Below are 26,847 nucleotides of genomic sequence, written 5' to 3' on the forward strand. Positions count from 1 at the left end.
TGTCTATGTAGCATGGAATACCATTCAGCCTTAAGAAGGAAGGGGGTCCAAGTGTGGTGGTGCAGGCAGTGGGATGGTGTCCGCAGTGCCGGAGCCACAGGGAAGAACCACTGTTGAGATCCCAGGTCACCCTGAAACATGCTGGGCTTGTCCCAGTGACCCTGGCTGGCTGGAAAGTTAGATGAGGACATCATGGTGTGAAGAGACCCTGTCAAGGGGTGCCTATTTCTCTCTCTCTCTCTCTCTCTCTCTCTCTATCTCTCTCTTTCTTTTCCTCCTTCCTTTCCTCAATAAATCAACTTAAAAAAAAAAAAAAAAAAGGAAAAATGGGCTAACCTATGAGTTGTTGGTTAAGTGACCTAGATCCCACATGTTGACTGTGTGGTTCAAGTTCTGAACCCAGTGGCTTGAAAGCCACCCTGGGTATGTGTGCATGTTTGCCCAAAATCCCAAAAGGAGAAATGGAGGAAAAAGGATTATGGCATGGCTGTTCCCCATGGAGGGTACTTTCTCGTTCTCTCTGTCTCTCTGATGAGTGCACCCACCGTCTGGCAAATTTTGAAAAAGAAAAAAGGAAGGAAGGAAGAGAGGGAGGGAGGGAGAAGAGGTGAGGAGAAGAGAAAATTCTAATATATGCTACAAGCAAGTCATGAGAAGACAAAATAACATATGATTCCACCATATGAGGTACCTAGTATAATCTATTTCTAAGAGACAGAAAACAGAATGGTTTGTGAAGAAGGGATGGGGAGTTATTTAATGCATACAGAGTTTCTGTTTATAAAATGAAGATTCTGGAGATGGATGGCGGTGATGGTTGTGCAAGAATGTAAATGTTTTTAGTACCACCTTAACTTTATTAAGATGTAAACTTTATGTTGTCTGTATTTTAACTCGGTGTGTGTGTGTGTGAAGGAAAGTGGTTCTGGGCTTTCTTATTTCTCAAACCTCCCTGGCTGATTTGAATGTGTGGCCGTTTAAGAGTCACTAATTAGACTAGTGGAGCTAATCCTGTAGCGTCGGGCGTGGAAGCGCACCCAGACCTAGGTAGGTAGGAGGTACGGATGCTGTGCGGACACCCAGAGAGTCCACATTCCGAGCCACCCTGATCACACACAGGTGTGACACTCGCGGCACAGAAAGTGCGTCATTTAGGGTGCCACATGCGTTACGCAAATGCTTCTCTATGTGTAAGCAAGAAGAGGAAGAGTAATCCATGGAGAGAAATAATTTGTTTATCTCGCCCTTTAAAAACTCACTCCTTGTGGACCGACTATGGCCTGGTGGTTACAGTGATTAAGGTGGCTGGATCCCACATGGCCAACTGCATGGTTGGAGTGCGTGCCCCCAAATCCCACAATGAAGGAGAGATGGAGAAGGGAATTGTGCCGTGACCATTCTCCATGGTCGAGGTGCTTTCTTCTCTTCCTCTCTTTGTCTCTCTGTCTCTGGAAAGCATGTGTATCCTGTAGCAAAAATAGATAAAGAAAGAAAAGTAAAGAAAAAAAGAAATCCCTTCTTGTCAGTTGTGGTTTGCTGTCCACACCAGCTAGACTCCTGGACAGGCCAAGTGAAGTATGGGGAGGCACTCACCCCACATGGTGGTGTCACCATCCCCACAAAACCAGACTAGCCCTGCCTCAGGGAAGGGCATCTCTACCTACCAACATGCCCTGGCAAGAACCTTGGTCAATACCCAGCTCCTCCCTTCCCAACTTTTGTCAACCAGGTAATTATCAAGCAGAATCAATGCTGGCTCTTAAATATGTCAAGCTATCCTCACAACACTGCCAGGATATTATTTCCAAATGTGATTATGCTGTTGCATGCATGGGGGAAAAACTTCTCTATCTTCTGCTGGACATAAGTGACAACACAAACAGCTCCAGTTGTGATTGGCAGTCACCTGAGGACTTTAGGGAAATTGGCCTTGGAGAAAAGTCAGCACTGTTCAGCCCAACACTCAAACATTCTTGAGTAGTCGATACCACCACCCTGAAGTCACCTGGCCTCTGTGCTCACTGTGCAGGAAAAGCAAAGTTTCTCATTGCTTGAACCAGTTCATACCGAAGTCTTACATCTCCCATCGTGAAAATCATTCTAAGTGGTGCAACGATTTACAGAAACCATGTTTCGGTATCTAAGATCATGTTATCTTGGTTTGAAGAATAACCCAAATGCAGCCAGCTGAAAAGAGAGAGGAGAGGGAGGGAGAGGAAGAAAGCGAAGGATAAGAAAAAGAAGGTTTAAAAAACAATAAGAGGGGAAACAGCAGTTAGCGTAATGGCTATGTCGCTGGACTCCCACATAGTCGACCGCAGTTCGCGTCCCGGACCCGGTGGCTTAAAACCCACGCCGGGCGCGTGTGCGTGCATGCCCAAGATCCCGAGAGGAGAATGGAGGAGAAGGGATTGTGATGTGGCCATCCCCTGTGGGGGGTGATTTCTTGCTTTCTGTCTCTGTCTGTCTGGCGAGCACACGTGCCCTATAGTGAAAAACCTCTAAAACAAAACAAAACAAAACAAAACAAACAAACAAAAAACAATAAGAGGAGGAAGAAGAACCACTAGTGCTACTGGAGTTGCTTATCACATTCAAAATAATTAAGCCTTAGAATGGACCAGGACAGGGTCTCCCTGAAGAAACCACACACATCCCAGCTCCTGGCTGTTCCTTCCTCTGATCAAGGCACTAACACATTGAGGTGAAATTTCAGATGGACCTGCTCTACCTTGGATCAGTGAGGCTTGGCGGGGGCCTAGAGTCACAGAACAGAAATGGGTCCATGGGAGCAATACTTGTGGGCAGTGACCTGAGACCAGAAAGTAGGAAGAGCCCAATAAGTTCACCAAACATGAATATGCCCAAAGGTCAAGTGGTTGCCATCTGCATTAGTCAGGACTCAACCATCTCGAACTACTGTAAGCTTAAAAAGGAATGCATTGGTTCTTATGAGTGCAGTACAGGAAGGTCAGAGATGCAGCTGGCTCTTGGTAGAGTAGAACCCAAGGTCTTGGTCATCATCAGAAGCCTCCCATATCACTTTTCCCCAAGTTCATCTCGGCGTCTCTCTGCCTCATGGTTTCATGCTCTCAGGCTACTGTTCTTCAGGAAGCTAGACTCAGGGAGCTCTGGGCTTACGTTCTTCCTGATTCACTCCAGAAAGAACTTTGAAGAGGATAAATTCAGGAAAAATCTCTAATTGACTCTAGGATGATGAGTCCATTATTGCACCAAATGGTGCAATTTGATGGGGTGCTAAGGACTGTGATGAGACCAGTGGGGTTAGGAGCCTGCATGAGAAGAAATTGTGATTGGCAGAAAGTGTTCAGGTTAGGAGTAGGATTGGGCATAGAGGAGGGGCAGTTTTCCAAAATAATGTACCTCCTGGTACCAGAAGAAGGCAGGCAAAACTCTAGTGACATACTTTCTACATCTACATCATTGCATTTTCTCTATTCTTTTGAAGGCTCAAAAACTGGACATAGTGGGATCAGCAGATGGTATAATGGTTACGTCACTGGACTCCCACATAGTCAACCGTGGTTTGAGTCCCTGACCTGGCAGCTTAAACTCACTCCAGGCACATGAGCGTGCCTAAGATCCCAAGAGAATGGAAGAGAAAGGATTGCCATGTGACCATCCCCCCCGGGGAGTGATTTCTTGCCTTCTGTCTTTCTGTCTCTCTCTGTCTTTCTAGTGAGCACACATGCCCTGTAGCAAAAAAACTCTCTTTGGAAAAAAACCTGGGCATAGTATTGTATTTGTGTTTGTGGGAGAGAGGAGGGGTCAAGCAAACAGAGAAGTTGATCATACTATCGAGTTGTTGAGAAAGTCCTGACACATTTTTGCATAGAAAAATAAGAAAATATGTCTTGACCTTCCCAACAACCTAATATATTTATAATGCCCTAAATTATTCAACTCATGCAGAATGGATTTTAAGCCTTTTGACTGATAAAGCAATCAACTCAAGTACATTAGCAGCAAAATTAATAAGAATTATTGTTGTGAGAGTAGTGGATATGTGAAATATAAATATATAGCAAATGGCTATTGCATTATTTTGAACCTGGATTAGCTAAAATGCTTTCTATTTTATTGTCCCTAAAGCGTTTGATCCATGGATAATTATATAGATATTAGGTTTTATTTACTCGCTCATTTTTTTTCCCTCTTAAGTATTGCTTTAGTTTTGGTTGGAGTTGGAGGATGTTGAAAAGACTTCTTTAATATTAAATTATCTGCAGACCATACAAAACGGTGTCCTGGCTTTGGACTAGAGCATTTTTGGTCTATTTTTTTTTGAGTTGTTTGAAACCACTTTAAAAAAAACAAACCTTACTTCAAACTGCCTTACTTAATATGGGGAAAGAAGCGGTTCCAATATGAATTGCACCCTACCAGCCCTTTCTTTCTGTTATGCCTTTTGGATGAGTTAGTTACTGAGATAAAAAGGGAAATTGGTCACGTTTCTGAGCATCCGTCACCATGTTTACGCTCATTGTTTCCTCCTTACCCTGGAAAGAAATATTTATACTCTTCTGTGAAAACAGAGAATTATTTCTGGTTTCAAAAGCAATAAATACTGGGACCAGCAGTTAGCGTAATGGCTATGTCACTGGACTCCCATGTAGTCGACCGCGGTTCACGTCCCGGACCCGGTGGCTTAAAACTCACACCGGGCACATGTGCGTGCGTGCCCAAGATCCCAAGAGAAGAATGGAGGAGAAGGGATTGCAGCGTGGCCATCCCCCCTGGGTGGGGGGGATGATTTCTCGCTTTCTGTCTCTCTGTCTCTGTGTGTCTGGCAAGCACACGTGCCCTACAGTAGCAAAAACCTCTCAAAAACAAAAACAAAACAAAACAATAAATACTCATGGTAGAACATTCATCCACTCTTGTTATAAAGCTTTTTTTAAGACAAAATCAATCATTATAAGTTAACCCCCATAGGAGAACTCAGGCAGCTATTGTTGAGGAAAATGTAAAGGGAAATCAAAGGGGTTTTGTGCTTCTGTATTAGTCGAATCAAAATAAGGACTCAGCACCGTTTCCAACGAGGGCTGCCCACGGTCTGCATTCCTAACAACAAACACCGGCAGATTAACTCGTGTCTCCTTTCCCAACACTGTCCACGGTTTTCATCTGTTCTGCTAGTGGGATGAGTGGGTTGCAGGAAGTGCTCTAAATGTACGAGGGAGGCTAGAATGAGCCTTGATTGTAGTCCACAGGACAAGACAAAAGGTGGTCCAGCACCAAAATGATGCAAAGGTCAGAGGCCCCTTCTTGTTGGTGAGCCAAAATCTGAAGCAGGCACAGATTGGTACCAAGCCAGTTTGCCTCAGCCTGGGAGCCACTTCTATCCTTCCTGTTGCAATGGAAACTGGTGGGCCTTTGACATTCTGCTGTCTGACACCTCAGAGGCTGCTCCAGTGGGGTGCATAATCAGATCTGAAGGAGCGTGGCTGTAACTGGCAACTAGCCTGCCTGGAAAGGGAAGATGGGGAACTTCCTGGGGCTAATGGTTGGCTAGCGGGATGAACACCAGATCCAGAGGTGGTCACTGGAGCTGAGATGGATAGTTGAGGTGGCTACTGGGAAGCAGTTCATATCAGTGAGAAAACCCCAGAAGTGCCACTTACATCCCAGATTGCTGAAATGGAAGCTTGGGTAAGCACTTAAGATCCGGGTTTCTTAAATATTCTGAAATCAAATAAAGTGATGGTTTAGCATTTCTCAACCAAAGCTTATATTGGAACCAAGAAAAAGGGAATTTAGGGGCCAGCTGATGGCACAGTGGTGACACCAAGCTCTGTGATGCTAGACCCACGTAGAAAGCTCTTGGATTCACATCTTGAGGCCTCTCTGTACACACCAGATGTGTCTATGTGCCTGTTACCCAGGCTGGCTGAGGCCGGGTATAGATCATAGTATCAGGACACTGTTGGACGCATCTGTCTCTCCTGTTTCTTTTTAGAAAGACTAATAGTTACATGTGTACACATGCAGAAGAGAGACATGCTGGGTGCATGTGTGTACATGCCCAAAATCCCGAGAGGAGAATAGAGGAGAAGAGATTGTAGCATGGCCATCTCCCCGATGGTGATTTCTCACTTTCCCTCTCTCTCCAGTGAGTGCATGTGCCTTGCAGCAAAAACTGGGGGGAAAAAATAATAAAAGAGAAAGCAAGAGAAAGTACTCCCTCTTGGACCTTGACACACAAAAATTCGCTTTCCCCAGCCTTGCAGTTTCTCAGGATTTTGGGTGCTCATACATATGTGACTAGTGAATTTTCAGGCTGATTCAAGAGTCCAAACCCATGGTAGGCCATATGGCTTTTAGCAATGCAGTCTGGAACACCACAGACTGCACACCTAGGCTAGGCCAAATACCTGTCTCTCTCTCGCTCTCTCTTACTTTAGGTATTTTAAGCAAAATTAAATGTAATACAGGAAATATCCCAACAAAATGTTGAAAGGGCTTCATGAGTGGAGAGGCCATTGCTAGTGCTGTCTCTGTCCCAGGATCTCTGCCTTTCACCTCCCAGCTCTCAGTGCTCACCAACCAGATACCAGACTGAATTCAGCCACTCTAGCTGCCTTAGTTGCTTCTAGAAATTTGGGAGCTGATAGATGGTCATGCAAGTCCCCATTACTCCTGCTGCAACTCACGTTTCTGTGACCACCGATGGCAGAAATAGGAGGAAGATGCTTCCACTTTAGTTCCTCCTTTCAGAGTCTGCAAGACGGTTTCTAACTGGTGGATCCAATTTCCCAGGGAACCAAAGAAATGCAGGGTTTTGTTTTTGATTTTTAATATTTTTTTTGAGAGTTTTTTGCTATAGGGCATGTGCGCTCGCCAGACAGACAGAGAGAGACATAGAGACAGAACGTGAAAAATCACCCCCCAGGGGGGATGGTCACGCCACAATCCCCTCTCCTCCATTCTCCTCTCAGGATCGGGGGCATGCACATGCGCCCAGCGTGAGTTCTAAGCCACCGGGTCCGGGACGCGAACCGTGGTCGACTACGTGGGAATCCAGCGACAAGCCATTATGCTAACTGCTGGTTCCCAGAAATGCAGTTTTTATCCTTCTAAAATCGTCAGTTCAGCTGGGAGTTGGGAATGGATGCACAGTGCTAGTTGAGCACATGCAACACATTTTGAGATCCCTTTTCCCACTGTCACTGAGTTTCTTCTCAGCAAACTGTAGGAAACCTTGCTTAGGAGAATTTTCTAGAAGCAGGCTTCCTAGGGAAAACTATTTATAAAATTTACTATCAGGAAAGACAAGAATGTGAATTTCCTGTTTGTTTGTTTATTTATTTAAAAGAATTATTTATTTAACTTTATTTATTTATTTATTTTTAATTTGCCCTGAGAGGAACGTTGTGAGAGAGTGAGAGAGATTGAGAGAGAGAGATAAAGTAAGAAAGGAAGCCACCAGGTCCAGGACTTGAACTCTGTGGTCAGCCATGTGGGAGTCCAGCGCCCTTAACCACCATGCCAGCTGCTGGCCCCAATGTTTGTTTATTTAATGTTTAATATAAATATTTCTATTCGGATAGGAAAAGATGCTTAAAGGATTTTCAAACCAAGTCCCTTAGGTCGCATTGCAATTTAGTATATAAATAGCACTTTACTAGCAAGATAATATAGCATATGATGGGTTGTCCTCACACCTGCTCATCCCATTAGACTGTGAGTCTTTTGAGAGTAAGAATCTTATATTGTTCACCTTTCATCTTTATTTTTCACCACCGCACAGCCACACATATCTCAGCAGACAGTGTGACATTAGTGTACAGTAAATGTTGCATGGACTGTAACGGATGTTATCTGTCATCTCCTGATAAATCTGCTGTTTTCTGTTATTTCTTTCTACTTTATTGAGTCAGATTTGATCAATTTTACCCATTAGCCTGAACGTTGCATTCATTATGGAAGACCAGGCCAGATCATACATCTAATATATTTTTTTAACAATAGCTAGTTTTGCCTATAGGAATAAACTTTAACTTTTGAAAAGCATAGTAGAAGAAGCAAATGCTGTACAAGCATAAATGCTGTCTCTGTGCTTCTAAAACTCCAGGAGTGAAGTATGACAGGCATCAGGACATGTGAGAAGGGACGTTAGGACAGTGGGTCAGCAGCATGAAGCCTGGAGCTGGCTCTTCAGGAGACCAGTTCTTAAGGAGAATGAAGGCTCCTGACAAAGGCATTTCAAGGCACACTGCTTCACTACTTCACACATTTCATTTAATAAATGGAATGGCTTTAGAGCCGGGGATGAGGAAGAAAGCTCTACAGGATGACGTTAGTGTACAGTCAATGGATTTGCAGATTGCATAATTAGAGAACCTGGTGTGTGGTTCTTGGATATAGGTTTATGTAAGTAGTGCCTAGGAGCTAAGGAGAGACATTAGAGTCTTACATGTGTAGGACAAGAAAACTCATCCTAAGGTCCCCACTTCTCTGTTGTTGTTTAAAATAAGAAAATAATTTTAAACTGAAAAACGTTTGTTATTGACATGTAGCATATAGAGACAAAAGTACATGAATTATTAAAGTGCATCTCAGTTAACTTTCAATAACATAGATACACCCAAGTAACCACTACTCCACTCATTCGAGAAAATATAGCATTGTCAGGAGCTCAAAAGTCCCCTAATGCCCTCTACTCATGCCCTCCCTTCTACACCTTCCAAAAGTACCTATTCTGGCACCATAGATTGTTGTTGGGCTTCTCGTAAGTGGACTCATACAATATGCTTTCTTCTCGGTTGTTTTACAGTATTTAATTATGTGTCTATCTCATACTTTATTTATCCCCTTTATTATTAATGCATAATTTGGTTGTTCCATTTGGGGCTATTATAAACAAAACTGCTTCTAACTTTGTTTTCCTTTTAGAGCTACTACATACATTTTACTCTTGCGTGTGAATGTAGAGCAACATTGCTGGGTTCTCGGGCATGCATATGTTCAGCATTAGTATACACCACTTGTTTTCCAAAGAATTGTGTCACTTTACATTCTTACCAGTGGTTCGTGGGATTTCCAGTTCTCTCCATCCTTGTCTGCACTTGGTTAATGTCACTTTCATTTTAGCCATTCTAGTATGTACGTTAGATCTGCTAGGCATCATCCTAAGTGTTTTACAAATATTAACTAAATCATAGGGTGGTTAACACTGATCTTGTGAGGGAGGTATTATTATTATCCCCATTTTTACAGGTGGGGTAGAGAGAGGCTAAGTAAACTGACTAAGGTCATGTTGTGGGGTAAGAGACTGAATTGAGATTTAAAACCAAGCAGTCTCACTTCAAAATGTATGCCTTTAATTGCCATTCTAATTAGTTAGAATGCCTTAGGTATTAATATGCCTTCAGGGTGTTCATGTATACGTGTAATGGCAAATAATGAAATACACTAAATGTCTCTATCAAACCTGGTTAAATAAAGTATAGGATTTCCATGAATAAAAATTTTTTTAATTATTTAATTTTATTTATTTATTTTTTTAAGAAGTGTTTATTTTAATTTTATTTATTCATTTATTTATTTTAATTTGACTGGAGTGAGACACAGCGAGAGTTAGAGAGAGAGAGAGAGAGAGATCGAGGGAAAGTGAGAAAGCAAACCACCAGGTCCGGTACTCAAACTGTGGTCAGTCATGTGGGCGTGTCCAGTACCTTAACCACCATGCTACCTGCTGGCCCCCTATTATTATTATTTTTTAATTTGCTGTGGGTCACGTGTGCTCACCAGAGAGAGACAGAAAGAGGGAAAGTGAGAAAGCTGCCAGGTGTAGGACTTGAACTGCAGTTGAGAGTCCATTGGGAGTACAGTGCCTTAACCACCATGCCACCTGCTGGCCCCCATTAGTGGAACACCTTACAGTCCTTAAAAATTGTACAGTTCTGAGACCAACAGGTAGCCTAGTGTTTGGAATCCCACATGGTGCAAGTCCTGGACCTGGCAGCCTGAAACTCACACTGGACATGTGTGCATGTTTGTCCAAAATCCTGAAAGAAGAATGGAGGCGAAGAAATTGTGGCCTGGCTATCCCACCTGGAGGCAGATTTCTCACTTTCTGTCTCTCTGTATCTCTAGCAAGATGCCCCTATAGGAAAAAATCTTCTTTCAAAAAAAAAAAAAATTATACAGTTTTGGGCCAGCTGGTGGGCCACATGGCCAACTTTGTGGCTTGAACTTCAGACCCAGCAGCTTAAAAAACACCCCGGGAGGCGGGGGCAACAGGTGGCGTGATGGTAAAGGCGCTGACTCCCACATGGCCGATCACAGTTCAAGTCCTGTTGGGTATGTGTGTATGTGCCTAAAATCCCAGAAGAAGAATAGAGAAGAAGCGGTTATGACATGGCCACCTCCACTGGGTGGGGGATGATTTCTCATTTTTCCTCTCAATGTCTCTGTCTGTCTCTCTGTAAGCACATACACTCTGTAGCAAAAAATCTTTGGAAAAAAGCACACAACCGGTGCATGTGTGTGCATGCCCAAAATTCTGGGAGAAGTATGTGGGAGAGGAGATTGGAGCAGGTCCTTCTCCCCTGAAGGGTGATTTCTCACTTTTCCTCTCTCTCTTTGTCTCTGGCTCTGGTGAGTGCATATGTCCTATAGTAAAACTTAAAAAAGAAAAATTGTACACTTCTATTACTATGGAAAGATGCCAGTGACTTTTTTTAGTGTTTTAAAGAATTTTTTTTAAATTGATACATAGTGATTGTACATATTTCTAGAGTACAGTGTGATTATTTTTCAGTATGTAAATACAACATGAAATGAAATATTTATCATTACTTTGTGTTTGGACTATTAAAGATTTCCCTTTTTAGCCCTTCTGAAATCAATAATAATTATTGTTAATATAGTTACCCTACTTTGCTAGAACAATAGAACTTACTCCTCTTTAACTGTAAATTTCTATTTGTTAGTCAACATCTCTCTGTCCCTCCCTCCCCCAACCCTTCTCAGTCTCCAATAATCACTACTTTTTTCTCTATTTCTGCAAGATCAACTTTTTTAGATTCACATATGAGTGAGAGCATGTAATTTTCTTGTTCTGTGCCTTGCTTATTTCACTAAACATAATGTCTTCCATGCTCTTTCATGTTGCTTTGAATGACAGCATTTCGTTCTCTTTAATAACTGAGCAGCACTCCACTGCATGTATGTGTACATATTTTCTTTATCCATTCTTCCATCAGTAGACACAGATTGATTTCATGTGTTGGCTATTGTGGAGAGCGCTACAGTAAACATCAGAATGCACATAGCTCTATCACACACCTTTCCTTTGTACATGCCTAGTAGTGGGATTGCCAGGTCACAAAGTTCCACTTTCAGTTTTTAGAGGAACCTCCAGAGTGTTTTTCATAATGGCTGTACTGATTTACATTCCCATCATCAACACTCCTCTCTCTACATCCTTGATAGTCATTGTTGCTGGTTTGTTTTTTTTTTTAATAATAGTCATCCTATTATAACTGGGATGAGATGTCTTATCATTTTGATTTACATTTTCCTGAGGCTTGATGTTGAACATTTTTTCACATGCCTTTTGGCCATTCCTTTGTCTTTTCTTGAAAAAAAAAAGGCTATTTGGAATATTTACCCTTTTTTTAAAGAATTATTTTTATTTAACTTATTTATTTATTTATTTTATTTGATCAGAGAGAGACAGAGTGAGAGAGGAAGAGAGAAAGCAAGCCTTCAGGTCTGGGACTCGAACCACAGTCGACCATGTGGGAGTCCAGCACCCTTAGCCACCATACTACCTGCTGGCCCTATTTACCCACTGAGTTGTTTGAGTTCTTATATAATCTAGTTATCAATCCCTTTTGTGGTTCAATAAATATTTAAATGAGATTTAAATATTAGAGTTCAATATATATTTTACAAATATTTCCTTTCATTCTGTAGGTTGTCTCTTTACTTTGTTGATAGCTTCCTTTGCTATGCAGAAGCTTTTTATTTAAGAATTATTTATTTTATTTATTCATTCATTTATTTTTAATTTGACCAGAGAGAGACATGAGGACAAGGGGGCAGTGAGAAAGCAAGCCACTAGGTTCGGGACTGAACTGTGGTTGGTCATGTGGGAGTGTCCAGCACCTTAACCACCATGCAGAAGATGCTTTTTAGTTTGATATAATCTTATCCCACTGGTCTGTTTTTCCTTTGGTTGTCTGTATTTTGAGGTCTTATTCAAAAACTCTTTGCCCAAGCCAATGTCCTAAAATGTTCCCCCTATGCTTTCTTCTAGTAATTTCATAGTTTTGGGTGTTATGTTTAAGTATTTAATTCATTTTGAGTTGATTTTGTATATGGTGAGAGGTAGGGATCTAGTTTCAGTGTTCTGGATCTCCAATATTTCCTGCATCATTTATTGAAAAGACTATTTTGGGGCCATTCCCGTCGCCTGGTAGTAAAGGGAGCTGGATCCCACATGACTGTGTTCAAATCCTGCCCCAGTGGCTTGAAAAAATACGCCAAGGTGTGTACTCCATTGGGGCACGATCATGCCACAGTCCCTTATCTTCTATCTCTCCATTCTGTCAAGTTTTGGGGCATCTATGCTCATGCACCTGGCATGTTTTTCAAGCCCCTGGGGCCAGGAGGGATCCAGGTGCCTTAAGCAACAGGATTGGCCCTGAAGTACATTTTTAATAATGAGCCTGACTTATTACCACAAAAATATGAAGGTATTTTTGTTTAATGGTCAGAGTTCATCTCTCATTCTCCCCCTATCCAAGTGTACTTCTTGGCGAATAAAAGCCAATTTTTAAAAAGCATACAATAGCTATTGAATTGAGTCTCATTACTATTTACATGAGAATTTCCTAGAGAAGAAGGAAGATTTTAGATGTTACTATGATAAAAGATAGCTCTTCCTCCACTGGATACTTGTATTTTTTATTCTTTCCTTAAACTATGTCTTTTGTTTTTTTCTTTTTTAAAAATAGAACAATATACTTAATGTGGATTTTGGCAATAAAAACAAATATATGGGTTTCAAAACATTTGTCTTTTGTCTTTTTGTAGTTTGGGAATTAATTTTAAAACTCGCAAGCCATTGATTTGCAAAATTCTTCTTTGTCATTGCAACCCTACCTCCCAAATCTGCTCAAAAACAGAATCAAGTTCTCAGTATATTTAATATCTATCCTTCCTTTCTCTATGGTGTTATTTCACATTAAAGTATTTAGAGAATTAAGCTGGGCTAGGTTGTCCGTGAAGAGACTGGGCAGTCTCCAGTCAGTCACAAAAGGACAAATGGCTATAAACTGCTTGAAAACTGGTTTTCTTAGCAATACATGTCCTGTTGGTGATCTGAAATGCAAATGTGGTAAAGCAGACAGAGGTAAGAGAATGAAGTAGCCAGTGTGTGTGTTCTGAAAATCAGCTAAAAGTCTAGAACTTAATGTTAACCTTAGAAAATCACTGAGGTCTCTGTTTATGTATGTCTGTAGAAATATTACTTAAAACACGCTCATTTGAGAAAGGAAATAAATATGTATCCTTTCTTAAAGTGCACACAGGGTTTCTGTAAGTGCTGTGATTTTTTTTTAAAGGATTTTTGCCACAAGGTGTGTGAGCTCCCTGGAGAGAGACAGAGACAGTGAGAGGGAAAGTGAGAAGTCACCCCACAAGGGGGATGGCCACACCACATTCCCTTCTCCTACATTCTCCTCCTGAAATTTTGGGCATGTACACATGCCTGAATGATTTTCAAGCCGCCTGGTCCAGGACTCAAACAGTGATTGGCTATTAGTAGGAGCCCAGCACCTTAACCACTACACCACCTTGCTGGTCCTTTATTTGGTTACTTTTAAGCCCTGACACCTGCATAAGATTATTTCATGTGCGTAAGTCTGCATAGTTTGCTTTCCACAGCCCATTCCTCAGCTCTCACCATGTCTGCGAAAACAAGATTCACCCAGGTACCACAATCTTGTACCTCATTCCATCCTGGATCTCATTTCTCCATTATGGCTTCAATTTCTCACTTAACACACACTTAATCTCCAGGAAGTGACAATTTCTTTCTCTTTTATATTTTAAGTTGCCAGATAGAGGGAGGTTGGCGGGAGAAAGGACTCCCCTCCCCCAATGAGGATGGTCACACCACAATCCTTTCCCCTCCATTTCTTCATCTTTTCAGGGTTTGGGCACACATACATTTGCACCTGGCATGTTTTCCAAGATACCAGGGCCAGGACTCAAAGTGTGGGATCCGTCTCCTTTGACCACCGGGCTATGGGGCCAGTCTAGTGACAGTCTCTGTAACTAAGATTATCCAGCTTCATCAAAGAGAGAACATGGCCATATTCAACTTCCCCAGAACAGTACACAAAGTAAGACTGATAATTTGTAAATCTCAAGTTCATTGTATAGTAGAGGACCACAGAATATTCTCTCAAGGAGTTCTGCTTTCAAACAGGGAGCCAGGCCTCAAGGGTTCATAGCACCATTCCCCAGAGTCAATGACAATGGATGACACTGGATCTACTTTTCTTTTAAATGTGAGCACCTATGTCACCAAGACTACAAGGAATTTCCAGGTCTTTTTCTTGTGCCTTTTTTTGTTCACAAGTATTACTACATTAGGAAAAAATTTTTTAATTAATTAATTTATTTTTCATTTCATTTTCTTTTATACATTCAATCACATTATTATTTGTCTTACAAAATCGATATTCAACAGGTGAACATTTCTCTCCCTAACACAGTTGATAAAACTACAAAATATCTTCAACAGATAATACCGCATTTCTTTGTGACATTAAATACTTTGCCTCCCAATTTTTCTTCTAAATGTCCTTTCTCAGACCCCCCTCTTGCACATATACTATATCTGGTACTTACATCTATATACTGTCTTTCCATATCCGTTAGTGAATTATTTTCAGTTGTAGAGTGAGGACACTCAGTATATATTAAGTGTGGACATACAATGCCTCTCCTTCATATCCTGGCTTGCTTCACTCAGCAGTAAGTCTTCCATATTCATCCACTTCCTGTCAAAAGCCAGGGTTTTGTTGTTTTTTTTTAGGACCGAATAGTATTCCATTGAGTATATTTGCCACAGTTTTTCTACATTAGGAAATTATTGAGACCAGCAGATGGCATAATGGCTATGTTGCTGGACTCCCATATAGTCGACTACAGTTCAAGTCCCAGACCCAATGACTTGAAAAACACACCCAGGATGTGTTACATGTGTGTCCAAAATCCTGAAAGGAGGGAGAAATGATCTAGAAGGGATTGCAGCATGGCCATCCTTCCTGGAGGATGATTTTTCACTTTCTATCTCTCTGTCTCTCTCCGTCTTTCTGGCGAGTGCACGCACCCTTTAGCAAAAACCTCTCAAAAACAAAAAAGGCAATTATTCTAGCAGACCAGCCAGTGGCATGGTGGTTATGGCAGCTGGATCCCACATGGCTGACTCATGTGGTTCAAGTCCAAGTCCCAGACCCAATGACTTGAAAAACACACCCAGGATGTGTTACATGTGTGTCCAAAATCCTGAAAGGAGGGAGAAATGAACGAGAAGGAATTGCAGCAGTATCATCCTCCATGGGAGGTACTTTCTCATTTTCTCCCTCATTCTCACTTTGCCTTTCTCCAACAAGCACATACACCCCTCTAGCAAATTAAAAAAACAATTATTTAGCACTTTTAAAAGGCTGCATTATCACTTTCAAGTTCTGCAGTTTTCCCTCTTTAATTCAGCAGTTTTCCCTCTTTAATGCATGTCTTAGGAAAGCATGCCAACAGTTCTGACATGCCGCCTTCAGTAAGAGCACCAATGCTGGCCTCCGTGGTTTCACAGGTGAGCTAGTCTTTGTGGGAGAGTGATCCAATAACCAGCAGCCGCACCATCACCTGTGAGCTTGTTAGAAATGCAGACTCTCAGGCCCCACCTACAATGACTGAGTCAGAACCTGCATTTGAACAAGCTTCCAGTGGATGTGAATGCAAGATACAATTTGAAAAGTGCTGGAACAGTCTACACAAACATCTGAACAAATATGGTGACAATGCCGATTAAACTTCAGCTTGCACGGGCCTGTTTAACAATTCTATTACACCGAACATGATTCTCTTCTGTTCTCTCATTGCTCAGAGGCCCCTCTGCCCACCCAGATTTAAGAAAAGCAGCTTAAATGTTTGACAGTGTCTTTGTGTCTTCTAGCAGATTGCCCTTCCCTGTACTTGTCATTCTTGCATGTTGCTTAGCGTTGTCGAAGAGGATGTTATAACCTGTCTGGGAGCTTGTTTGATCTAATGTCATAATCTCCTTGACTTGCCAGGCTTGCGATTCATTGTAGTTAGAACTGTTCATAGTATGAACTAGGGGTGGGGAATTTTGTCTGTTTTATGAAGACTTGCTGTTTGAACTTGTTAGGTTCTGGGAAGCCAAGTCAAGCAAGGAATTATTTCCAAATCATGCCATATATAGAATTAAAATTACCAATATGTCATATACCCAACATCATTCTAGTTAATACCAGTTTTTAAAAAGCACGCAATAGTACTCTATCACATCATCACACTAAAAAACATAAATAAGGGACCAGCAGATGGCATAATGGTTATGTCACTGGACTCCCATGTAGTAGACCACAGTTCAAGTCTCGGACCTGGCAGCTTAAAACTCATGCTGGGCGTGTGTGTGTCAGTGTGTGTGTCCGTGTGTGCCTGAAATCCTGAGGGGAGAATGGAGCAGAAGGCATTGCAGTGTGGTCATCCACCCTGGTGGGGGGTGATTTCTCAGTTTCTGTCTCTCTTTCTTTCTCTGTCTCTCTGTGAACACATGTACCATATAACAAAAATCTCTCTAACAAATGAATAAATAAATAATATCTGCCATATTTGCTTTTTTTTAGCAAACTGGTGCCATTTATATTCGAAGGAAAATAAGATTAATAATGTAATTATGTTGATATAAAATATGTATATGCTGTCATCAAAGAATTTTCTTTATAAATATTTAGTCATATGAATAAACACTGAAATGATTATCGACTTGCTAGAGTAGTTTTAAATGGTAAAATCATAACTCTCCCAAATATCAAATGAGTGTGTGTCAAAGACTCTATTCTGCTCATTAATGGAGATGCCTGTGAGGTTTAATGAAGGCACTAGAGTCGGGAGCCAATGAGCAGGAGGCTGTGGGTAGCCGGAGCGGAGCAATGCTGAGGTTGAAGGAGTTTGTTTCATTGAACTCTTCCCGCAGTGACTCTGACAGTGAAGTTGACAAGAAATTGAAGAGGAAAAAGCAAGTTGCTCCAGAAAAACCCGTTAAGAAGCGAAAGACAGGTGAAGCTTCTAGAGCGTTGTCATCTTCCAAACAGAGCAGCAGCAACGGGGATGCTAATATGTTTCAAACTGGAAAAATGAGATATGTCAGTGTTGGGGACTTTAAAGGGGAAGTTCTCATTGATATTAGAGAATATTGGATGGATCTAGAAGGTGAAATGAAACCAGGAAGAAAGGGATTTCTTTAAATCTGGAACAATGGAGCCAGCTGAAGAGACAGCTTTTTTTTTTTCTTTTCTCTTTTTCCTTTTTTTTTAATTGAAAGAGATTTTTGTTAGAGGGCATGTGCACTTGCCAGACAGGCAGAGAGAGACAGACAGAAAGCGAGAAATCACCACCCCCCCCCAGGGGAGATGGCCATGCCACAGTCCTTTCTCCTCTATTATCTTCTCGGGATCTCGGGCACGCGCGCGCGCACACACACACACACGCACACACACACACACACACGTGCCCGGCATCAATTTAAGCTACTGGGTCCAGGACACAAACCACAGTTGACTACATGGGAGTCCAGCAATGTAACCACTATGCCCTCTGCTGGTCCTATGAAGGTAACAGATTTCTGACATCGATGATGCTGGAAGAAAACTGTAACATCCAAGCCATACAAAACCTATACTGTCCTAGTAGTTTTAATCTGTCTCCTTACATTGGTTTTTATTTTCTAGACATTGTTTTCCAAGCTATTGTGTATTTGGAGTGCAGAACAATTTGTAAGATGAAGACTTTTTAAAATGTGCATTATTAAAAATGTTCTGAGCAAAGCTGTCAACTTTATTAAGGAGGATTGCTCTGTGCCCAATACTTAGTATAAAATAAAATCAAGTAATACCCCCCAAAAATTGATTTAATGAAGGAACTAGTGAATGCATATAGACAAGTTAATAAAGAAACTCTACATTAAGATTGCTGGGTCGTGTGCAAAGCTGATTCTGTGGCCTAAAGGGCAATAAACATTGACCTTAGGCAGTATCATTTCCACTGAAAGAAACTTTGCCTCTGAACCAGATAAAAATCTGCCAGTTAATCTGTCACTTCACTAAGCCTGAGTTTTCAGTCAGTGCTAAACAGCATGTTGAACAAAAAATACTTTCCCTTCTATAATCTTTGAGTGGCTTTTGCTCCCATGTGACATAGAAACAAAGTTTCACCTATTGGGTCCATGTTTTTTCTCAACACACTTAGAGAAAACTACTTTCTGTTAGAAATGTCAGTGTCTGGGCCAGCCCATGGTATGGTGGCTGGGGTGGCAGAATCTCACATGGCTGACTGTGCAGTTTGAGTCCTGGACCTGTAAGCTTGGAAAGCAGCCCATGCAAGCGTGCCCAGGATCCCCAAGGGAGGGAGAAGTGGAAGAGAGAGGATTGAGGCGTGGTCGTTCCCCATGGGAGCTGCTTGCGCCCTCTCTCACTCTCTCTATTGCTTTCTCTCCAGCAAATGCATACACACTCTGGCAAAAAATTTAAAAAAGAAAAAAAAGTCAACATTATTTCTACTGAAAGTTTAAATATACTCACTTTCCAAGCGAGCATTTACTCTAAACTGACAGAAGGTAAATACTCTTCTACCTCTTAATTAGTCCCGAACATCAATGAGTTTTCTAAGTGTTTTTCAAAGCTTCTGTAGACCCATAGTTTTCCATGGCTCACGATCCTTAGTCTATATTTGTAATGATGCTGGCCTATCTAAGGTGGCCCAGAGGGGAGTCCTGACAAAGAGAGGAAGGGCTTTAGTGACAGAGTGCCCACGCAGTGACCTAATAGCTTCAGGAGGGTCTGCTGCTTGAACCCACACCATGTAGCAAGGTCAGCTGGCCCCCCTGCTTTTGACTTATCTCTGGACAGTGAAGTGCCTCAGTAGGAAATTAATATTTTTGAACTTATGCATTCGTTTTTCTCCCTATACATATGCTAATTTTATCACTTGTAGGTTTCTCTCCAGAAGTCATTTATATTCATATTCATGAACAATGTTGCCTCCCTCTCACCATTCGACAGCTGCTGAATCACATCTGCATTATTCTCAGAAATGGGAATTAGTCGGAGCTGCCTAGTACACAGCACATCTCCTGTGTGTGAACGGGAAGGCATCGGCTCTTCTATAACTAAAACTTCCTCTCCGGCGTAACTGTAGAGTCTCGGTTTGTGTCCGTTTGCTTTAATGGCAGCGTCCGCTTGCATTCAAAGCATTCATGGCATCTGCAAAGAAGCGGGTGTTGGCTTTTACTCTGCTCCTGGCTTCAGCTGGCTCTGTGAAGGCAGCCAAGGGCAGAGAAGGCCCTTCACAGTCTCAGCGGGGGACCTGGCGGAGGGGAAGACTGCAGAATCATAGTCCTCGGCATAAAGAGTTCCAAGATCTGAATGCATTCTTCCCGAACAATTGAATGAATGGGTTTCTTCTCTCCCCTCCTGTCTAGCTAGCTAACCTTGCCTTGTGTCCGGCTTCAATAGCATTCCTCCGTGGAGATGTCTGGAGAGAGGATGGAAATGTGCCGCAGTGCGCTGCATCTGGGACGTGATGGAGGGTCAGAAGCCACAAATGCTGGCAGTTCTCAGGGGAGGGCCTGCTGGTGAAATATGGAGAGATGTCTGCCAAAAGGAGGAGTGTTTCTGCTAGGCTGAGACTAGAAACACTGTTTTATGTGTTTATAGAAGCAGTCGCTACTGAAAGGTGTTTTGGCACTCGGGATGACTCCGTTAGCATTCCGCCAGCTCTGCGATCGTTTCCTGTAATGAGATATGATAAAACTCAAGCTTTTATCTGAATAGGATAAACCGAAAATGAGAATAGATACATGAATTAAAAGGATTTTGACCTTTCTACCTTTGAACTATGGAAAATGTTAGTTTCGCTGGATGATTTTTTTCCCCAAACTATTTAAAACATGTAAACTTTGGATAGTAAATTAAATGAAAGGTTGATAGTCTTTTGAACAATGTGATCTATGGATAGTGTTGAAAAGGCTTCTGATGTGCCTTAATTTGAAATATGACTTAGATTTGGAGGAATTACATGTGGATTATATAAAAATTCGTGGGTCATTTCATTTCAGGGGCATGATGTCAAAATGATAAGGATAAACTAAATCTATTTTAATCTGTTTTGAAACTTTCTAATTTTAATATCTTGTTTTTCTCTTTGATTACATGTTTGTTATAATAAAATAATAGACTCGCAGTGTAGAAAGTTTGAAAATACTGCCGCACATAGAGAAGATAATAGGCATTTGCAACATCCCAACACAGTAAACATTACCGTGAACATTTTTGTTTATTTCCCTCTGATATTTTGTTCGTGCATACAAGTATATATTTATATACAATTAGGCTCATCCTTTATGTAAAGTTTATATTCTGCCTAATACATCAAACCATTGAAACCATAAAAAATGAGATGGTAAGAATGAAGCTTCTGAAATGGAAAATATTCCAATTATATTGAGAAATAAGAGAGCATTGTGTGTTTATCTTAGTTTGATGTAAGAGACAGCGAGCTTGATTTCCGTCTTTCCAGATTCTTTCTCATTATGATGTGTATGCATTCTTTATGCTATTTTTGCTTGTTTGTATTTTCTGGCTGTTCTGTTACAAAGCTCTGTTCCTTTTTTTTTTTTTTTTTAAGGGTTATTTTATTTCACTTTATTTATTTTTACTTTGACCAGAAAGAAAGAGAGGGAAAGTGAAAAAGGAAGCCACCAGGTCCGGGACTTGAACCATGGTCGGCCATGTGGGAGTCCAGCACCCTTAACCACTACACCACCTGCTGGCCCCCACTGTTTTCTTTAACTTAATTGCCATGAGTCAAAATAACCCAACCGGAATCAGCTCTGTATGTGAATCTTTGCGAGTAGCTTTATTACCTTCTCTAACTGTTTTTAGAATCAGTTCCTGAGAGTGAAAGTACTAGGTCTGCGTGTTTGAGCATATTGCATTTTTGTCTCCTTTGTAGTAGAATTATGTCATTCTATAGAAAGGAGCTCAGAAATGTGTTTTACAAAGTAAAGAATAATTTCTCCTGCCATTTTGGCCCTCACCTCTTTTTCTTATTGTGGCTTTTGTGCCAAGGCAAAATGACTCTTCCATTCTCCTGACGTCCTTGAGGCTCAGACATGAATCCAGTGGACCTGCCTGGGGAGCTGCCTGAGTGGGAGCACCTTCTCTTCCTCAAGACAGAGGACAGGCCTGTGTGCAGTGTCACACCTACTGTGGCAGTTTCTCCTTCCCTCAAAATTCATCCTTTAAAAACACACAGACATGGGACCAGCAGTTAGTGTAATGGCCATGTCGCTGGACTCCCATGTAGTCGACTGCGGTTCGAGTCCCAGATCCGGTGGCTTAAAACTCAGGCTGAGCACGTGTGCGTATGTGCCCAAGATCCCAAGAGGAGAATGGAGGAGAAGGGATTGCGGCGTGGCCATCCCCCCTGGGGGGTGATTTCTCGCTTTCTATCTCTCTGTCTCTCTCTGTCTGTCTGGTAAGCGCACGCACCCTATAGCAAAAACCTCTCCAAAAAAAACCACACACAGACATGAGGTTCCCAGTCTTCAGCAGATGACGCAGTGTCAGACGGTCCAGTGCTGAGGACACGCTAGGTTTCTGAGAGCCCTACTCACTTGAAAGTTGAAAGGTGAGTCCTCTTTAGAGGAGGAGAGACCAGATTTTATTTTAAGTGAGGCCATGCGTTCACATCACACAAGATTGTGTTCCCAGCCATCCAAGAGTGCCTCTTCCTGTATTCAACTGAACGTATTTTGTACATTCCCCCAGCTTTTAAAAATGGAAGCAGTGGGCCAGCAGGGGCATGGTGGTTAGGGTGCTGGATGACTGTGGTTCGAATCCTGGACCTGAAGGCTTGAAACACACCAGGTGTGTGTACGTACATACCCAAAATTCCAAGAGGAGAGTGGAGGAGAAGGAATTGCAGTGTGGCCATTCCTACCATACCCAAAATGTAGTTTAAAACTACCCCAAATAAACATATCCTTCTGTAAGTAACAGCGGTGTTCTGTTGTACGAATGTGGCCCTGTGAAAGCGGACTGCCCCTCCAGCCATCCTGCAGCCCCCACCCCTGCCTGCCAAGAAAGGACACGCCACCTCTGTGAGGACTGGGACAATATGTGTGATATAAGTGTTGGGACACTTAAAGATTTGTAGAACAGGATAACGATACTGAAGGAACAGTGAGATTATAGATATTAAGAAAACCAATATACAATGTATCCCGAAACATAGAAAAGTGGGAAGAACACAGGTAACACGGTCGTGTGCATTTTTCTCTATTTCCATGTCAATTTTGTTGTTGTGATTGAGGTTTTTGCCATAGGATGTGTGCACTCACTGGAGAGAGACAGACAGAGATAGTGAGAGATCACCCCAGGGGAGTGGTCATGCCAGAAGTCCCTCTACATTCCCTTCTCAGGATTTTGAGCATGCACACACGCCTGGGGTGATTCTCAAGCCACCAGGTCCCGAGCTTGAACCAAGGTCGATCACGTGGGAGTCCAGTACCTTCACCACACACCAGCTGCTGGCTCTCTCATTTCAGACTTTTACAAGTTAATGTTTCCCTTGAGCGTGGGCTATAAAACAAAACAGTGCACGACTTTGTATCTGAAATATCAGAACCACCCTATTCCACTCAGAGGTTGACCCGTCTCCGAGGAAGCACTCCTTGCTCATACTGCTCTTTTCTCTCCGTAAAGGATGTGCTGGGTGGCGTCCTGATCACCGCGCTCCTCATCGTCCTCACTTACCCTGCCTGGACCCTCATCGACCACCTGGACTCGGCCAGCCCACTCTGCCCTGTGTGTATCACAGTCATACTGTTCTGCTTGTGCTACAATTACCCCACGTCGGAGTTCTACAGCCCAACCAGAGCGGACACCACCACCATTGTGGCTGCCGGGGCTGGAGTGACCATAGGCTTCTGGATCAACCATTTTTTCCAGCTTGTGTCCAAGCCCACCGAGTCTCTCCCTGTTATTCAGAACATCCCACCGCTTACCGCTGGCATGCTGGTTTTGGGTCTGACCAAATTTGCAGTGGGAATCGTGCTGATCCTCTTGGTCCGTCAACTTGTACAGAATCTCTCCCTGCAAGTGCTATACTCGTGGTTCAGGGTGGTCACCAGGAACAAGGAGGCCAGGCGGCGGCTGGAGATTGAAGTGCCTTACAAGTTTGTCACCTACACGTCGGTGGGCATCTGCGCTACAACCTTCGTGCCAATGCTGCACAGGTTTTTGGGATTACTCTGACAGTTGCAAAGTAGCTCACTGGACATGGGGCCAAGACGTAGGAAAGTTGTTGGGTGGGCAAGTCTTGACATTTGTTTTTCTGTCAAAATAAACCTTAAGCCAGCGTGGTTTTGCTGATACCAGATAAATGATGCTTCTTTACAAAAGGAAGGGAAATGTCTCACCGGGACCTCTAAGAGCTGTGCTACTGTTGAACCCAGGGTAAAAGCCACAGTCAAGTTCCCTCCCAACTCCACCCCCCCACACACACACCTTTCCGTTTCACAGGTGTCACACCTGGTCATGAGCTGGCAGGAACTGTGGCCTGGCCTAGGAATGGCTGCAAGCCCCTCTGGGTTCTGGAGCCAGCAGCAATGAGTGATCTGGGAGGCTGCAGGTGGAGCAGTTATGACCTCGCTCAGCACTCAGTCGCATTTCCAGATCTGCAGCTTTGGTTGAGAAGGAAGAGTGATACGATGAGAAACTGCACTCCTGGAACAGGAATCCCTTCTCTTCTATTCCCTTTTTGGGATCTTGGGTATGCATGCACACGTGCCCAGCATGAGTTTAAGCTGCTGGGTCCAGGACTCGAACCAGAGTCAACTACATGTGAGTCCAGAGATGTAACCATTACACCATCTGTTGGTCCCTCTCCTGGCAAACTTAAGGGTGATAAATCCAAGGACTACTTTAGCCTCTCTTGGGGGAAAATGAACCAACCAAGTGTAACACCTATAACAGCTGGGGTGAGTCGTCCTCAAACTTAGACGATGATCATTCCGCAGACAATCAGAGTTCCCTCACAGGGCTTTTCCTGTTCTAAATAGTAAGGTACAGGTATCAACAGCTTTCTTAAAAAGTAGTGTAGAGGGACCAGCAGATACATAGCGGTTACATTGCTGGACTCCCATATAGTCAACTGTGGTCTAAATCTTGTTTTTTCTCTCTGGCAAGTGCATGTACCCTATAGCAAAAATCTCCCTCTCAAAAACAAACAAACAAACAAACAAACAGAGAAAGAAACACAAATGGCAGTGTACCTCTGCAGTGGTATAGTGGTAACTCAGTGCTCCATGATGCTGAGGCTGTGGGAAAGGTCCCAAGTTCATATCCAAAGTGTCCCCATACACCCTGGGCACATATGTGCACCTGTGATTCTGACTGGCTGGGGCAGGGGGTGGATAGTGATGTGAAGGCCCTGTCTCTATATCTCTCTGTCTCTTTCATGGAAGAAAAAAAAATCCCTCTACACTACTTTTTAAATATGTAGTAAGCAGGGTTATCTTCTGCAGTATTCTCCTGAAAGCCAACGTATTATGATCCTAACACATCATCACCTCGCAAATGCCTTGGGGAAGAAATGACCTCGTTATAAGTTATACAGTCTCTGGGACCAGCAGATGGTGTAATGGTTATGGTCAACCACAGTTTGAGTCCTGGACCTGGTGGCTTAAAACTCACACTGGCTGGTGTATGTATGTGGCCAAAATCCTAAGAGGAGGATGGAGGAGAAGGGATTGCAGTGTGGCCATCACTCCAGGGGGGTAATTTCTTGCTTTCTGTCTCTCCAATAAGCACACACACCCTATAACAAAAATCTCTCTCTCTAAAATAATAATAATAATAATAATAATAATAAATAAAGTTACTCTCTGAGCCAGTCAGTGGTGTAGTGGCTAAGGCTGCTGGATCCCACATAGCCAGCTGAGTAGTTCAAGTCCCAGACCTAATGGCTTGAAAAATAGGCCAGGTGCATAGGCATACATGCCCAAAATCCTGAAAGGAGAGATGAAAGAAAAGGGATAGTGGTGTGCGTTTTCAGCATCTCTCTCTCTCTCCTCTCTTTCTCTGGCAAACACAAGCATTCTCTAGCATATTTAAAAAAAAAAAAAAATCACCCAGCTCTTACCTCTGCATCCCATGGTAAAACTCAAAGTTGAATTTTTCCCGATTCTGGTATGGTCTCTGGCCTACTCTTGGGATGATCTTTGGTATTTAATTTAGCACTTCAATTTCTCAAAAAGCATAATTGTTATCAAAATATCTCATGTTTACTTCCAGTTCTCCTCACTTGCATCATAGTTAAAAGACAAAACCCAAAGTGGTGTGCCATCTGATCGCTTTTACATCAGACTCTCACCGGCACTTGGAGCTCCATGACTGAAGGGAGAGTCCCCGTCGACAGCTCCCAGTCCAGGCCTGCTGTCAGTGTGGTGGCTGCATGGACGGACGCTTTTCTCTCACTTTTACTTCTTTTTTCTTTTTCTTTTACTTGTTCTCTTAGACACCAAGTCAGAGATTGCAGCACTGGATAATATGTACATGAAATGATTTTAATAGGTTTGTCTGAACCCAACAACAAAAGGATCAGCCTCTCCCGCTTGACTCTTAAAAACAGAAGCTATAATTATTGTCACAGCAGTGGGTGTTGGTGAGATATACATCTATATATTTATAATAAATGTTATAATATATATAAATATATGCTGTCCCTCTTAAGTCCCAACAATAAGGTTGATTGTCTGCATTGATATATTTAAGGCTGTATTTATAGTTTGGACCGAGGATAAATATTAGCTTTAGTACATTAAAGGATGACTCAAGGATTTGTTAGGGTTGGCCTTTTTAAGTATCTGATCATGTCAATTGGAGAAGAAAAAGTATGTATTGGTGAAGCTGCTCAGTGTTTAAGCACTCCTGCTCTACGCTCTAGACTCAGGCAGAAACTGAAAAAAGGTTTCACCAGATTCACACTCTGCTTTACCAGCCCTCTCCACTCATTTCGTGAGCAGCACTTCACTCTGTAAATTCCCTCCCACTCTCTTCACCGTTGCCTGTCCCTTCAAGAAGGCCTTAACAGTCTATTTAAGACCTTTGGATTTCCTCTCTGGGGAAAGACTGCCCCCTGCTGGTATGGCTTCAGCCTTGGCCCAAAGCCCCTCTTCCTCTTAAGAATTTAAGTCAAGCTCCCCACAATGTAGCAGATCCAATCCTAAGACCACTGGTCTGGCCAACCTTGCTTTTGGAAACTATGATATAAAGGCTCTCAAGATTGTTGTCCCCTCCAGGAAACAGGTAGAGTGGCATGCCCTTCTTACTGTCCCCATCCCACCCCCAAACCACCGCCCCTCTGGGCTGTGACATCCGTCCTATAACCTTCACTCTTAACAGCTATTGGAGCTAGAGGTGCCATGGTAGTTAAGGTGATGGACTCCCACATGACTGACTACGGTTCAAGTCCCAGACCTGGTGGCTAGAAAAT

General features: G+C 42.5%; 1 protein-coding gene across 1 annotated transcript in view; it reads left to right on the plus strand.

Annotated features, from left to right (window-relative positions):
• SGPP2 (sphingosine-1-phosphate phosphatase 2) overlaps positions 1-23,730 on the plus strand; it is a 79,932-nt gene extending 56,202 nt beyond the window's left edge. The window contains exon 4 of the mRNA XM_027769052.1: positions 23,055-23,730. Within this exon, the coding sequence (XP_027624853.1) occupies positions 23,055-23,606 (552 nt within the window). The 3' untranslated portion in view covers positions 23,607-23,730. The remainder of the gene's footprint in view (positions 1-23,054) is intronic.
• The last annotated feature ends 3,117 nt before the right edge of the window (positions 23,731-26,847 follow it).

This window comes from Tupaia chinensis, unplaced genomic scaffold, assembly GCF_000334495.1.
Source record: "Tupaia chinensis unplaced genomic scaffold, TupChi_1.0 Scaffold148296_1, whole genome shotgun sequence".
In the NCBI taxonomy this organism is placed as follows: Eukaryota; Metazoa; Chordata; class Mammalia; order Scandentia; family Tupaiidae; genus Tupaia; species Tupaia belangeri.